Consider the following 16,966-nt stretch of genomic DNA (forward strand, 5'->3'; position numbering starts at 1 on the left):
CGATGATTTTTATATACTCTCTCTTACATTCGCTTTGCACTTTATCAGAAAAGAAAAAAAAAATTAAGAAAAAAAGAGAAAAAACTAAAAACAAAAAACGAAAAAAAAGTAACAAAAATTGCGCTGTCTTCTGCGTCCATCTTTCTCGTTTCTTCTTCCACAAGTTCTCCACAGGTCAACAATGATTTTTCCTATCTTTCAAAATTCTATTTTATTATTTCTGCCGACAAGGTCCTTATCTACCCTTTCCCCTGGATCAACCAATAAAATCTTTTCTTTATCTTAAATAAAGCAAAGGATTTTATTCTTTATACGAAACTATGAATATATACAGACACACACGCGACATACACACACACACACGAGCATATTCATTGTACATTATGTACATAAATACATACATATATATATATGCATACTAACATACATACATACATACATACATACACAGGATACGATTACAGGAAACTCGACTATGTATACCTCGCAATAGTGGTCGTCTTTTTTTTTTTTTGTAAGATATAGATAAACCCTTAACGTTTATTTTCGTTTCGGCGATGCCCTTTCTTTTCTTGTTCTTTTTTTTTTTTTTCATTTTCTTCCTCGTCTTTTTCCTTTTCTACACTCGCTCGTGCGTTCGGCCTGTGAGTTCTCTATATCGTGCCAAATCACAGGAGAAAGGAAGGCGAAGTAAAAAGGATATGAAAGGGACGAGAGTTCGTTGTATATTGTAGGGTGTATTTTTTCTCTCTTCCCTTCTTTATTCTTCCTCTTCTTTTTCGTCTTATTCTTATTCTTATTATTCTTAGTCTTTTTTTTTATTCCTTTTTTTTTCTTTATTTTTTTAATCGACTGGAGTTTTAGGCCTTCTCTTAGCAAAAACTTCTTCAACGGATTTTGCTTAGAAAGGGAGAGGGAGAGGGAGAGAGAGAGAGAGAGAGAGAGAGAGAGAGAAAGAGAGAGAGAGAGAGAGAGAGAGAGAGAGAGAGAGGGAGAGAGAGAATGAGAGTGAGAGAGTGTGTGCGCGTGTGTGTATGTATCCTAGCGGATTTTGGGGGTCGTTATATCATTCTCATACTTTTTTCTTTGCTTTTGATAACATTACATATATATATATATATATATATATATATATATATATATATATATATATATATGTGTGTGTATATGTATACGTATCTATCCTTCTTTTCTCTCTTCTTGACAAAAGTTCGAGTTTTCTTCGTCAATTCGTTCACATGATTTATTCGAAAAATGGAACGAATATTTCTCTTCCCCGTATTTTTTTTCTTTGTATATTTTAATGAAAGAAAATCGAATCGTCAAATGCATAAAATTGTTTATGGACATCTTATTTGTGGACAAGTCGATAGATTTCATAAGTGTTTTCGATCGTATCTGTAAGAAATTACGTGATATTCGATTTTTCTTAGATTAATTACAAATTAAAGATTTATTAGCGTACGAAAAAGCGGATGTGATCTTTGTTCTTAATTCTTTTCGATTTATCTTACAAACGGAACATAATAATATATTAATATTATTTTTTTTGTTTGTTTTTTCAATGAGATCGAAGTGTATCGATAAAAAAAAAAAAAAAAAAAAAAAAAAAAAAAAAAAAAAAAAAAAAAATAAAATAAAATTGTACAAAAATAGAAAGTACAACGACAGATGACGCGAAGCCGTTTGCGTTTCTTTATTTCATAATTTCCATAGTATCTTTCTTTTTTTTTTTCTTTTCTTATTTTTGATCCGATTTTTAAATGAAAAAGAAAAAAGTATACAATATACATGAAACTTATTGAAAACATCGATTTTCTCGTACCTCAGGATGAATCCCCTGATCCGCTGGTGTCTTGAAAAGAATGCAAACGTACCTGCTAGCTATATAAACATTTTAAATAATAATAGATTACTATAATAACATGAAGGAAGCGGTAAGAAAGATTACGCATTTGAATAACGACGTGTGCGTTTGTTCAGGATTAGTATCATACGAGGATGAAGATATTTTCGTTGCCGTTACCGATGAAAATATGACACGGAACGGTGATCATGTTTCCTTCATTCTCGATGAATTATAGATATATGTTATAGATACGATTCTTTGGTTGATATATATTATATGTATATATACGATACACACACGCACACGCACACACACACGCGCACACACACACACACATATGCATGACTCGTAAGGATTCGTTTCCGTCGTTACTTATGATTCTCTTTCTATTTTTGTTTGTTGTTTTTTAATTTTTATCGATCATAACAGACGAGGCTAATCGGCCTTTAATTTCTTTTTATTTTATTTTCCCTCTCCTCTCCCCCTCCCCCTCCCCTCTCCCTTCTCCATCGCCTCCTTTACGTTATTTCACAAATTATTTCGTCTAAGTGCATTTTTCTTCCAGTCGAAATTTTTCTTCTGTAAAGAAACAAGACGGCGGCCCCCCCTTCCTTATATTTTATTGTTTCTATTTTTTTTCTTTCCTTTGTTTCGTATCTTTCCTTTGTTTTGTATCTTTCTTTTGAGAGAATCATATATTTTTGTTAGAACGACGCGACTTGTGGAAACGAATCGTACTACTTTGTTGTATAAAACGTGTATCATACACACAATATATATATATATATATATATATATATATATATATATATATATAAAATATATATATATACACATACACAACGCGTATATGTATAACCCTTTACTCCCGACCCGCGTATATCGTAGGCGGATATTATTCTTCACCTTCTCTTTTATTTTTTTTTCGATTAAGAAAGCAGAGGTGGATGGTTGCGACGACGAGTGCTTCGCACGTGGGCTAATAAGAAATTAAACAACAAACAAAAAAAAACATTTTTACGAATGATAGAGTTTTATAAAAAGTGTACATAAATAAATATATAGTTTGCTATACAAAACTGTGTATAGTTGTTCTGGACCTTAATTAAAGTTAAAATAACGAAGGAACGTGAGAGAGATAATGGAAGAAGAAGAGTGGAAGGCAAATAAGAATTATTAGTCGTCGAGCAAGAATTTATCGATTGCGAAGGAACGCTCGATGCTCGATTAACGACGGTTGTTCATGTAACATTAGGTTTTTTATTCAGAGCAAAACAATATTTTTTATTTGTCCCTTTATTTTTATATGACGTTGCTACTGAAATAAATAGTAAGCGATTAATAAAAAAAAAAAAAAAAAAGAAAATAAATAAAAATATTAATAAAAAAAAAGGAATAAAGAAAATAGAACTTTTCTACGACGAAACATAGTTGAGTATTCATATTACGTCATCGACATGGAAAAAAGATTTTTAAGAAAAAGCGCAAGAGAGCGAGAGAGCACGAATTTACGTCTGCAGCGGGAGGTAGATATAAATAATGAATTAATGAAACAAATAACGTTATAGCGTACGATTAACCCAGGCACATGGATTTTTTAACTGCGATATACATGTATATGTATTATATACATACAGGTAGATCGATAGAATCTCTTATTTTTGCAAGAAAAAAAAACCGTTCCAAAAAAGAAAAAATGCAAAAAATATATTGACGTTCACTCGACGACGAGAAATTACACGGATTAAAGTAGTACTCAACCGTTTCCTATTTCAACTGTTTTTTTTTTTTTTTCATTTTATTTTATTTTATTTTATTTTTTTGTTTTGTTTTTCTTAGATTATTATATTAACGCTTATTCGCCAAACGTATTTCGGTTATTTCGAATTTTTCTTTTTTTTTGTTTTTTTCTTGTTCTAATGTTTTAACCGGTATGATAACGGTCGTACGCAACCGTGTGATTCTTCGTCGTGAGAAAATGAGAACGAGCACCACAGAGACTTAGCCGCTTTAATAAAAGGGATCGCGTCGTTTGCGCCTCGTTAGTCCGCTAAAGAACTTCTCATTCGAATAACGAGCTTAGCCTGTATTGCCGCTTCGATACCCATTTTACAAGATTTTTGCTTTTCCTTTTTAACATATAGATTATGGCACCGCAGGGCTGTAGAGAGTTCGAACACGTCGATCCCCTATTCAGTGTACCTATACCTCGAAGATTGTTAAATTAAAAATTATAATAGAATTTAAAATGATTCCGCTGGATCGTTCCTCGATGTATTCCAATCGAAACATCCTCCGTAATCGTTGTTATTTTTTTTTCTTTTTTAATTTCTTTTTCCTTTTCCTCTTCTTTTTTTTTCTTTTTTGAGAATAAGTTTTCTAACATTTTTTCGTTTGGAAAACATCGAGGGGGGCTTTCAGAAACAGCCTAAAAGTCACCCTTGTACAATTGCTACCGATATTATATACATAACTACTAATGGTAATAATAATAATAATAATAATAATAATAATAATAATAATAATAATAATAATAATAATAATAATAATAATAATAATAATAATAATAGTAATAATAATAATAATAATAATAATAATAATAATAATAATAATAATAATAATAATAATAATAATAATAATAATAATAGTAATAATAATAATAATAGTAATAATAATAATAATAATAATAATAATAATAATAATAATAATAATAATAATAATAATAATAATCTAATGAATAGGCACACGCGCAAACAGACTAAAGGGAATCGGTCAGTTCAGGCACAGTTTACGAATGCTGAAAGAGTATATATATATATATACATATATGTATATATATATATAAATATATATATACACGTATATATATTATACATATGCGTATATGTGTGTATATATATAATATATATATATAAATATATATATATATATATATATATATATATATATATATATATATATATATATAGTTATAATAAATGGAGTAAAAAGTAATATTTATGCCAGAAGTTAATAATATTTAGAAGTAATATTTATATCTCTACACTCACTATATCTACATTATATACAGCCCTCGCCGTTTTTTGTAGGATGAAGTAGAAAATTTTGTATAGGTTAAAGGAGTGGGGGTGGGAGGGGATGGTAAAAGGAAGACAGAAGCGAGAAGAAATATGGAAAATAATTGCTTAATTATTTGTTGTATCATGTAGGTTCTATAACTGGAAAACCGAATGAAAGACATATGACAATTCTGTTGTACTTAAAAGTAAACAAAAAAAAAAAAGAATTAAAAATTTTTTCGTTATTGTATTGACGTTCCTCGTTATAATTGCGTGTGATGATGCGTCAAACCTCAAAATTCGTTTTACAGGAAAATCGAGGATAAACCAAAAATAAAAAAAAAATGAACACATAAGTAATAAAATGTATGTATATCGTTTTTTGTTTATGCAAGATCAAATTTTATACTTAGATCAGAACCGAAGGAATTGTACACGTTCGGCGATCTTTCTAACGATCTTGCAGAGCGATCTTTTTTGAAGAATGAAATCGTTAAAAAGGATGTTTAATTATTATAATTATTATAATCATTATTATAGATTTTGTTTAGAAATCAGAAAGCGTAAGGACTGAGAAGAGAGTTTGAGAGTTGAGAGAGAGAAAGAGAGAGAGAGAGAGAGAGAAAGAGAAAGAGAGAGAGAGAGGGGGGAGAGAGAGAGAAAGAGAGAAAGAGAGAAAGAGAGAAAGCAGAATCCTCGATGTTACTTTTTTTCAGGAAAGAGAGCCAGACAGTTCCTTAATGTTTATATTTCAAATTATCTTATATGAATAAAGTACTATATCATTTCACTTGTGTTATTTCATCATTATTTGTCTTATTATTATTAAAACCACCCTCTATATTGATCCTACTTAATCATTATTTTGATTCCACCGAATTCATCGTTATCATGCAGAAGTTAAACAATACATTTCTATATATAAATCTTCGATCAATAATAACCTTCATTTGTCATTTAATTTCATTCATTGAAATTAGAATCGATCGAGTTTTACTATAATTCGCCCTTGTTCTTGCTTCGTAATAAGTATAAAGCACATACGTAGGAGTATGAGCGTAGGTAAGTACTCATTTATAGAGATATTTAGTTATGACGTTTTACAGTAAGATCAACGACCCAACTAGTCTTTATTTCGGCGGTTGAATTAATTTCACGTCGTAAAGATGGATATAACTCTGTGCTGTGGATGCAACGAGCGTAGTATTGAAGTGTCTCTGACCAACGAGGGAAATTTAATGGCAGTTTGTACAATGAGTAGGATGGCGTATCAAAAAAGAAAAAAAAAGAAGGAAGATAAAATAATTAAAAGGGGGGACGGGTATTAAATGATTGAACGACAAAGTTTATTACCCTTGGATGTTTGATGAATTTTTATAGTGCTTTCTTTTTTATTTTATTTTATTTTATTTTATTTTATTTTATTTTATTTTATTTTATTTTATTTTATTTTATCTTAATTTTTTATTTAACTACTTCACGTGTCCTCGTAGAAATTTCTCGGCGTTGCTTCGTCCAGCTCCGTGCCGCGATTAGGCGATTAAATGTGAGAATTATGGAAAGCAGAGGGCTAGGCCGTCGTTGTTGTTTCGTCATTGCTAATAAAATTAACGGGTATCACACATCCCGCGAGTACTTACGTACATCTCTTCGATGGGATCGACTAACGACGCAACCTTTGTTACGCGTGAATTTAGCGTACGACGTCTGTCTCGATCGTTCATCGTCTTACGATCTATTACAAACGTTTTCTAATTTGCATCTTGTGAATGTCTGCCAAATTATTTTACGCGTTCTACGAAATAATTTTCGTAGAACGTATATTAGCGTTTATATTCATGAATAACCATGTTAATTGTTGTTAAAGTTTTCTCGTGTCATCTTATTATTAATATTATTATTAATATTATTATTATTATTATTATTATTATTAATAGTATTACTATTACTATTATTATTACTATTATTATTGTTATTAAGAATAAATTTTAACATTATTATGAAGAAACTTTTTTATCATCATTAGAAAGTCAAAGGATAGAAGGATAGAAACGAATAGCAAAATCGTTTCACGCTTCGATTACTGACCTGAATAACGATAAAGGAAAGGATCTATCTTATCTAAGAAAAGTTGTGAAAGATGCTGAATAGATAGCCTTCATCGACTCCGGTAAGAGATAATTCGATAGATCGGAGATACGCCAATGAGATTTCGAAAGTACGAGGGCATTGACTGATAGAATAATCAGTCCGTTACGTGGCAGTTGCGGTTGCGTCGGTTCTTCTTATCTCATCGTTCACTAATCAAAATGTTTTTGGCGGTAAAAACTTATGCCATTCACGGATTTCTTTAACCCTGACTTTTAATGACACACCATATCACATGACATTGTAAGACTTTATATCATTTATATATTATTTTTATATTATAATTAATATATATACAAGGTGTTCAAAAAAAACATTAAATATTTATACGGTACATAGAATACACTATACTGAGTAAAAAAAGTCTTAGTAAAGATAGGTCGAAAGGTCAATCGTTTCTAAGATATAAACACGAATGTCCTCATTCAATATTCAAAATTACATCGGCAATTAGTCATCAGCAACTGTTTTTAATTGCAACGCCGTTTTTTTTCAGAAAACGTAGTTTATATGGAAAAGTTTCCTATATAATAATATTTCGTGATTTATATCAAAGAATTCCCTCTCATGCACTGTTTCACCAACGTCTTCGCGAATCAGATTCATTTCAGTCAAAGGTGAATTGGAAAGGTGGTGGAGCAGTTACATGGCCCCCTTAATCTCCTGATTTCAATCCTCTGGATTCCTTTCTATGAAAATATTTGAAAAACAAAGTGTATTCTTCGCCGATAAATAATTTAAAAGAATTATGCAATGCTTTTGAGATCATCCAACAAAGATGTGGAATTTTTGAAAAGATATTGCAACTGTGTCAGAAAAAGAGGGCAAGTGTGAATGGAAATGGAAGGAGGATATGTAGAACACCTTCTGTAAATCGAAAAGTCAATAGTAAGTCAATCATAATAATAGTAGATAAAAATGTTTATATCTTAGAAATGATTGACCTTTCATCTTATGTTTATTAAGACTTTTACTCAGTATAATGTGTTCTATGTACTATAGAAATATTGAATGTTTTTTTAAACACCCTGTATATATATATATATATATATATATATATATATATATATATATATGTCGTGCATTTTTATATTACATAACTTTATTATATTATTATCAATGTTACCTGGATCATTCTTTTAATAGCATAATTAATTCAAGTCAATTCGAAAAATTCGACCAATTATTACTTCACCGTTGTAACTTCTCCGTTCACGTTGTAGGAAACTCATTAGAGTCACGATTGATCGTTTGAGGAAAAAAAAACGAGAGAAACGTGAAAGAAATTTTTGCTAACATAACGAGTTCGTTATCATTCCGTTATTGTTTTATACATCGGAAATATGCCGAGTTTGTCTTCGTTCGCGTCAAAACTTTTCGAAAAGTATGACTTCTACAGAAAGAACTTTTCTGAAAGTTGTTTCAACTGAACGAACTATTGTATACGACGACGTTTCGATTGGTAAAATATTAAACGGCGAATACTTTGTTAGTAGGAGGATAATTGATATTTGGTTCGCGTGACTAAAAGTGCGATGATAATTAAAATGTCTTGCATAAAGCATTTGACCGACGATTCCGTTTATGGCGGAACGAATTCACGATTATTTAGATCACGTTCCCTCCCTTTCGAGATATATATATATATATATATATATATATATATATATCCTATAAACGTATTTTTGTACGCGCGACGGTGACCGATTCATTCAGGGCACCCTATAATTAAATTACGACATATCGTTCGCGAGAGAAATTGGTAAAATCGGAAATCGATCATTTATCTCTCGAACGAACGTAAATCGATTTATAAATACGTTGCAAACGTTTTGATGCCTTGCCAAAAAGTCTAGTTTAATTTGTTGTATTCGTTAACAAACCCATAAAAATTCATTTGACTTTATGTCTAAAGCTTTTTCAGACCGATAAAGTCGTTAACGTTCATCACATTAATCACATTAATGATGAGCACAATCCGATGATAATCGTAAGTTGTAATTCAAATTCGTATAATTCATTTACTGGTATTTATCATCGAAGTAGAGAAAATAAATAAAATATCATTGAAATATTAAATATTTCAGAATGCGATTTGTACATTTTTATTAACGAGATTATGTTGAGTAATATTTTGTAATAACTAAATAAAGATAAAGTCGTAAATGCGTGTTCATTTTATTTTTTATATAGATATCATGAATACGTATGTGTAAGTAGCTGTATAAGTGGCATATATACAATAAAGTATCGATAATAAATGAACTCTCGATGACATTTTGAGTAAATGCGTGCAACTGATCTTTAAGGTCAATTATCTGCACGTACTAGAAATAAAAACGTTACATATACGAGAAAATGAATATCATTAGTCGTCATTTTCGTGAATCAGACGAAACTTATGTCGTCGATGGTGCAATCGTTTCGAACGAATTCAAGTAATACGAGATAAAGATAGAGACAGAGATAGATAGAAGCATAGACATATACATAGAAAGATAGGTTGCAAGTAGTATCATAGATGACGTGGTACGAGGATGCGTCGAGTCTGGTTTATTTTTGTAACGAATCATCTACCTCGCGATATACGTTTATTTAAAGTGTCACATTAGAACGAGTCTAGATCTTCATCGATCATTATTGATAAATTCGTAAGATCTGACAGACGTTTATAACGATTTTTACGATAACGAAAAGACGAGTTTCATAAGAACGAATTCAGATTCGAGGAAGTGACCTTTGTATATAATATGAAAAAAAAATCATTTGTTTGTTCTTCTTTGTTACTTTTTTTCATTATGATTGTCGTTGTTATATATCGTAAATATATTTCATAGTGACGAGACGTAAGAAGGTTAATAAACGTATGTATTTTCACAAATTAAATTCCTGAAATAAAACATTATATCATAGAACTTTGTTTAGCATATATCATAAATAAAACTTTTGTAATTCTCGTGGGTATTAAATAATATCTTTAATGCTGAGATATTTCTACACTGTATATAAATACATAATACTATTTATTGTCATTTATTGAGAAAGTAATTTTCGTAGAATTCATTTTATAATTTGATTTTTTTAAAAAGTCTTATTACGTTCGTCTTTAATATCATAATTTTATATTATTAATAAAAGATGTTTGTATTTGCAGTTATATGAGAACAAAAACGAGACGATTCTGAAATATACAACATGACACTTTTTTTTTGTTCGCATATCAATTTTATACATAAATTAGTTGACAAAAGTCTGCTATTATTAAATAGGTTTAATCTAGAAATGTTAAGTTATACAGATAATATTTAATACAAAAATATTGTAATAACATGTTGCTAACATACATTAAATGCGGAAAGTGTGTTATTTCATTTTCAATTTAAAAATGAGATCTATGAATCACTATATATTAAATGTTATTTGTATAGTTTAACGTTTGTAAATTAAATCTATTTACAATAATATATTTTTGTCAACTGACTTATAGCCCATCTTATATTTTGTTTAGTTCGATAAAAAATATTTTTGAGAAGAAAATTAAGACAGCCGATAAAATGACCAAAAATTAAAAGAGAATTCTTTTTAATGGTTTTATTATAATTTATAAATTATATATACGTATATAGATAGAAAGGTTCGTATAATGGTTTGTTAATTAAAAATAAATTACATTTCAAGTTTTATTAATAAAAAATTTTTTTTATTAATTTTACATTTATTTAATTGAAAGATGAATAAAAGCTGTCAGATTGTAAGATTGATCTATTATGACTTTTAACAATTGTTGAATTAAAAAGGAAGCATTTATACGCTAGAAATGAATTTGAAAAGAAGCGCGCTCGGATCGTGTACCATCGTGTCTCGGATAAACGGAACGAGTGGAACTGTGTGGAATGCTCAGATCGAGAAAGCGCATGCGCAGTAAACGAAATAGAAAGATATACGAGAACAGTGAAATGAAAATGTCGCGAGTTCCGATATTAGTGATTTTGGGTTCAACTGGCTCAGGAAAATCAAGACTTGGAATTGAATTGGCACGAAGATTCTGCGGGGAAATAATATCGGCGGATAGTATGCAGGTGAGTGATCGGACATTTTGTTTTTCGACAATGTAAGTAAACGAACAACGTGAAAAGGTTATGTCGTTCTTGTTCTTTAATTTTACGTGCTTCGTATTTTAGATTTTGTCCCTTTCTTCTCGTTTCTTTTTGTTTTCTCTCGTTATTCTTTTTCAGTTTTACGTTACGACGAAACAGTTACTGTGTAATTTCGATTAGCAAGGACAATATTCTCCTCGTGAAGTAACGAATAATCAATGACCAAGATACACGTGTATACGTGCGTGCTCGCATACATGTGTATATAATGTAATAAGAACTTGGCTTGTGTGTTTATATACACGCGTTGATTTTTTTTTTTATTGTGTATGACGTCCACGTTTTGTGAGATACAATATACGATACCCTTGCGTTTTTTCTTCGTTTACCGTTCCTTTTATTTTTGTATTTTTCTTTTTTTTTCTCCCCTTCTTTTTTGTTTTATTTTTGTTATCGTCAGGCGACAATATTGCTGACGAGATTTTACTATGTTTTTTTACGAAATTTTACTATGAAATTAGTCATAGAATTTTTACCGTGAAACTATACATTTGAAATACATTGGTACGAATATTCATTTTTATTTCTTGTTATTAATTATTATTTTTTAGATAGTCTGTAGTTAATTAAACTTAATGTTGATTTTTGTTTTAACCCTCTATGGGCCCGTGTAACTTTCAGGTCACATTTTAATTTATCGAGATTTTACCAAATAATTATAGCTTTTTTCATGAGATTGCGCATAAATCTTAATTCTATAACGTTGTCAAGACAACCAATATAATATTTATGACCATTGCTAGGCTCATCAACCTGAAATAAAAAAAAAAAAAAAAAAAAAGAAAAAAGAAATTAAATTTTTGTTTTCATTTGCATATATTTAAATCGCTTTTGTTCGAGCTTGTTTTTAACAAAATTTATTATTTTTTTTTGTTTTAAATCCTTCGAAATGTTACTTTCTAATCTTGAACTAATACAATATCAGAGATTCCTTTCCTTTCCTTTCGTTTCCTTTCCTTTCCTTTTCTTTTGTACCCATCTTTTGAGGATACTCAAGCGTACCGCTTTCCGTTATTTGTTTGTGTGTTTAGGTACAACCATGCGGAAATGGCTCGCTCGTAATTAGAAGTTCGGTCAAAAGATGCTTCTCGTGGAATAAATGATTACTTGGATTAAACGTACAATCGATTTTTTAATTCTTTAAACGTCTTTTAATGCAAAGTTTATTAAAAATCCTCGTAAAAAGTATTTCTATAGTTATATTAACGTTTCTATGATGGCGTAAAGTTAATTTAAATATAATATTTATAAATATCTATCTATCTATATATATAATATATATATATATATTAACTAGTATTTTTCTCATCTCGATAATAGATCGACGTACTTAGATCAATAATTAATTTATCATAATAAATATATATTATTATACATCGAACGAATTAGAAGGGATGATTTAAAATCGAATGAACGAAAATATCTCATTCGAATGAAATATTGTAAAAGGAACAGATTAATAATTGTATAATTAACGTGATTAATTTTTGAATTTTTCTTACCATTTCGTTTTAAAGAGTTTGAATTAATTTATTATTCGCTCTTATTCCAATTGGCAATAGTTCTGCCAATAGCATCTTTTTCATTTATTTTCCTTTAGAAACATTTTTTACTTAACATTCACAAAAAATTGTTCGGAATTCATTGGCAAACGTTTTATAAAATTTTTTTTCGATAAGAAGCTGATTCAATTTTCTTATCTTTTTTAATATATCATGCATTTTCTCTTATTCTTAAATGCATTTTGAAGAAAAATATATTATAAATATTAACTATTTAGTAAATAATCAAATAGAAATAATAATAAAAATTTGATTATTGTTTTTAAAAATTTGATAAGAAATTTTTCAAAGAAATTTGATAAAATATTACATTGTTACATTAAATTACATAAACCGTAATATGTTGTCATTATGAAATAAGGATTAAAATTGTATTAAAGTTAACGACATTTAAGAATTAAAATGATATTTTTTTTTCTGTCAGTTCTAGTCGAACAAAGATATTTCTCATGGTACACGCACACTAACAGTAAAGAATTTCGAGCAAGTAGTTGCTTCTCGGTTTTCGTAACGTCACGAGACCTCATACGCGCAGAGAATGTTTAATGCCGTTTAAGCCGTCTTTGAAAATTCTGACATGAAAGGACGCGAATAAGTTGAAAACAGAGTGGAATTTAGCCGTGAACTTGGCCGGTCGTTCGTCTCTCATTTTCCCTTCTCTTTTGACTCGCCTTTGTCAGCATTCGCCTTCGCTAAAACGTCCAAATCGTTTGTATTTCGATCGAGACGAAAACGTCGAGAGAGAGAGAGAGAGAGAGAGAGAGAGAGAGAGACCAAGGCCAGGCGTGGGAGTGCCCGATGATCTTCAATTTTTTCTCTTCTTTTTTTTTTCTTTCTTCGATATCTTCTGATATTTCCTTGCATGATTTCATCTATATTATTTCATTAGTTCTGGATAACAAATAATATTTGTTAGAATATCTTCAAGTAGCTATCTATTACAAATTCTAGAAAACATTTATTAATTTTTTCTGGAATTATATTTTCTTCTTTCTTTTTCTTTTTCTTTTTTTTTTTGTAGTTGAAAAAACGGATCTAATTTAACGTTTATAATTATATATATATTGCTTCATTCTAAATAGAAAAAGAAACAAAATGGTATTTGTAAAGTATTGAGAATATATATATACACACACACACACACAGACACAGACACATAACGAAAAAAACGCGTTGACACATTTCGAAAGAAAGAAAGAAAAAAAAGACTAAACGTATAAATATAGTACGTGGCTGTGTTTTTGAAGAGGTTAATTCCTTTTCTTTTCTTTTTTCTTTTTGTTATTTCTTTTTTTGTTTTTTTTTTTTTTTTTTTTCGTTCACGTGATACTACGAGTATCTCGTATCGGATTTGGTTCACTTTCAAAACGACGAAAAAGATTACGGATGAAATTCTCACACATCGATAGTGTATAGATTTTTCTCGATCGTCGGGTATTTGTGCAATATAATACTTTAATTTTTCCACGCACGGTATCACTTTCACTGGAGACATTTGAAAGGCTTCTAGCTCCTCTCCACCACATTGTCCTCGAGTTCTTTTATTTTCCTTCAACTTGTCGTTTATTGAACTGTCGATATATAACACGAGGGACATGTAAGATAGACGTTACTTGGAAACTATCGTAATGAACGATTTGGTAAAGTTGATAACGTATTTAGAAATTTATATGTGCGTTATCAAAATCAAATTCGCACTTAATCAATGGGTAAACGTGGGAGATACATTATACGTATAATTCAGATAATAAAAATTCGTTCGTCTGTCGTAGATAGAAAGTCATGAAAATTTGATTGATTTTGTTAATTTCTTCTTTTTTTCTTTTTTGTCGAAATACAACAGCACAGACGATTATAAAAATTCGTTTAATTAAGAATGATTGAAAAATTCGATTAACTTTTCTATAGTGATGTAATATAAATTATATCAAATATGTGTGTGTGTGTGTGTGTGTGTGTGTGTGTGTGTGTGTGTGTGTGTGTGTGTGTGTGTGTGTGTGCGCGTGTGAATTGTGATATATCAAATCTGTAATTAGAGAAAGTCATTAAAAAAAAATTTTACTTTATTACTTTTTTGAATCATCTTTCAGAGATACATATTTTGAGTTGATATTTAAAAAAAAAATATGTATATATATTTTTTTAAATATCATTTTTCAAATATATTTTTTTAAACGTTTAACTTTTGACAAGATTATTTTTCTAATGATGATGTTGCGGTAGCTCGTCTGATCGCAGGCGCACATAAAGCACGAGTTTATTCGCGTGCATAAATCACGTGTTCTTTCGAAATCAGAGCAGAATCTTCGTGTAGAAGTCGTTTCTCTTAGGCATGACCATGCGATCGCTCTTCTTCTGATCGTACGTGTGTACATAAGTATAAAGAAAGAAGGAGGAGGAGGAGGAGGAGGAAGAGGAGGAGGCCACGTGTACTCTTTTCGTCTACCCACACGCACGCCGAAAAAAGATATCTCTGCAAATTTTCGCGCGGGCAAAACGCCACGCCCGAAAATGTTGCCTTCTATTTCTTCTTTTAATTTTTTCTCCCACGCAAAAAATTTTTTATCACCCGATTAGGGTGGCAGGGCAAAATTTAACTTTTGACTAATTGTTGTCAACGATTTATGAAATTTTATATTTTTTCATTATCATCATTTTGTATCACTATTATCATATATGATTATATGATATATATTTATCATAATAATGAAAAAATATAGAATTTCGTTTTATATTATTCATTATATACCCTGAAATACCTATAAAACTCCCTTCTCTTCTTTCTCTCTCTCTCTTCCCTGTATATAATATAACATAACACATATATATATATATATATATATGAGATTTCAAAAGCAAAATTGATTAACTCTACTTTTCGAATTTTTTAAAATTATTTGTCAAAACACTTGATAGAGTCCTCACTTTTTATATTCATAATAAATTTCTCTAATTTTCATTATTTAATACCATTAAATGATAAAATTTGTTTGGCCATCGAATAAAAAATAATTTGTTTCAGAGGTCAATCTAATTGACTCCGTACTCTAATGTAAATCGTTGCAATAATGCAATTCAAGCGCAGCAGCAAGGCCTTTATACATTCTACAATGTTTATTTGAATCCATATTTTAAAGACATTTTTAAAAAGCAATTTATATTAATTCATCACATTCCTCCGTTTCTTGTTTTATCGAGTTAATCGATTTGGTAAGTGAACGGCTCATATAACAAATACTGTTAATAATTTTTTAGCATAGAATGATCTTCTCATGATTATGATTTTATCAAATGAATTGTTTTGAAATTTGTTTTTTTTTTGTTTCTAACAACATATGATATTCCTATGTAAAATATAAACATTTTATATATTATTTATATTATGGTTGAATCATAATCGTGAAGAAGCCATTTTATATTTAAAAAAAATTGAAATCATCTGTTATTGTTAATAATATAAATAACAGACAGTCTATATAATTTTTTGTTTAGTAAAATTCACATTAGAATGCTTCCTGGAATTCGTCTATACTTTTTTCTCATTTAATTTTTGTCTTTCTTTTTTTTTCATCTTTATTACTAAGGTGGACACTTTTCTTGCAAGATAGCAAACGCCCCTGACAAGAATCTCTCATGGGGATGCTTAGACTGGCAAAACGTGATTTTGCGAGCGACGATAAATTGAATTATGTTCTTTAAAGGAAAAAGAAAGAAAAAAAGAAAAAGAAAAACATACATTGAGATAACTTGTAAATTAATTTCTCGCGATAAAAAGGATAGGAATTCGACGTGGAAAAACTGATTATATTTAGATGTCAGCTAGAGATGAGTATTGCGAAAGAATAGTTTCTTTTTTTCTCAGTTTGAACGGAATCTTTTCTCTTCGAAAGAACTCGGGAAATAATATTTTATCCGATTCTAGCAAACAGGCTGCTATAAACGGTCGTGCGTAGTAGTAGTACGCATGGAATATTCAACGCGTAGAATTTTAATGTCGCGCTGAAGTTTCTTAGAAGATCGTACGCGTCATGATACTATTTTCACAACAGATTCGTTCTTTCATAATTTTAATTCGTCGATCTTTTCATTATCTACGATATAAATTCCCTATTTTAACAAATTTTTTTCTTTTTTTTTTTTCCAACACTTCCTCTTCTCTTCTTAATAATCTTAAGATTCGAATTTTTGTAA

General features: G+C 29.6%; 2 protein-coding genes across 3 annotated transcripts in view; both read left to right on the forward strand.

The window, feature by feature from the left end:
- The window catches only part of LOC124433142 (ras-interacting protein RIP3-like), a 34,736-nt gene extending 31,350 nt beyond the window's left edge, over positions 1–3,386 (forward strand). For both annotated transcript variants that reach the window (XM_046982813.1, XM_046982814.1), the window contains exon 3: positions 1–3,386. This exon is cut by the window's left edge and continues 6,240 nt beyond it. The gene's annotated coding sequence lies outside the window, so the exon portion shown is untranslated.
- A 6,233-nt stretch (positions 3,387–9,619) lies between these two features.
- Positions 9,620–16,966, forward strand: part of LOC124422050 (tRNA dimethylallyltransferase) — a 101,904-nt gene continuing 94,557 nt past the window's right edge. Inside the window, exons 1-2 of the mRNA XM_046957949.1 lie at positions 9,620–9,920; positions 10,872–11,135. Coding sequence (XP_046813905.1) covers positions 10,950–11,135 — 186 coding nt within the window. The 5' untranslated portion in view covers positions 9,620–9,920; positions 10,872–10,949. The remainder of the gene's footprint in view (positions 9,921–10,871; positions 11,136–16,966) is intronic.

Source organism: Vespa crabro, chromosome 2 (genome assembly GCF_910589235.1).
Source record: "Vespa crabro chromosome 2, iyVesCrab1.2, whole genome shotgun sequence".
NCBI classification, from domain to species: Eukaryota; Metazoa; Arthropoda; class Insecta; order Hymenoptera; family Vespidae; genus Vespa; species Vespa crabro.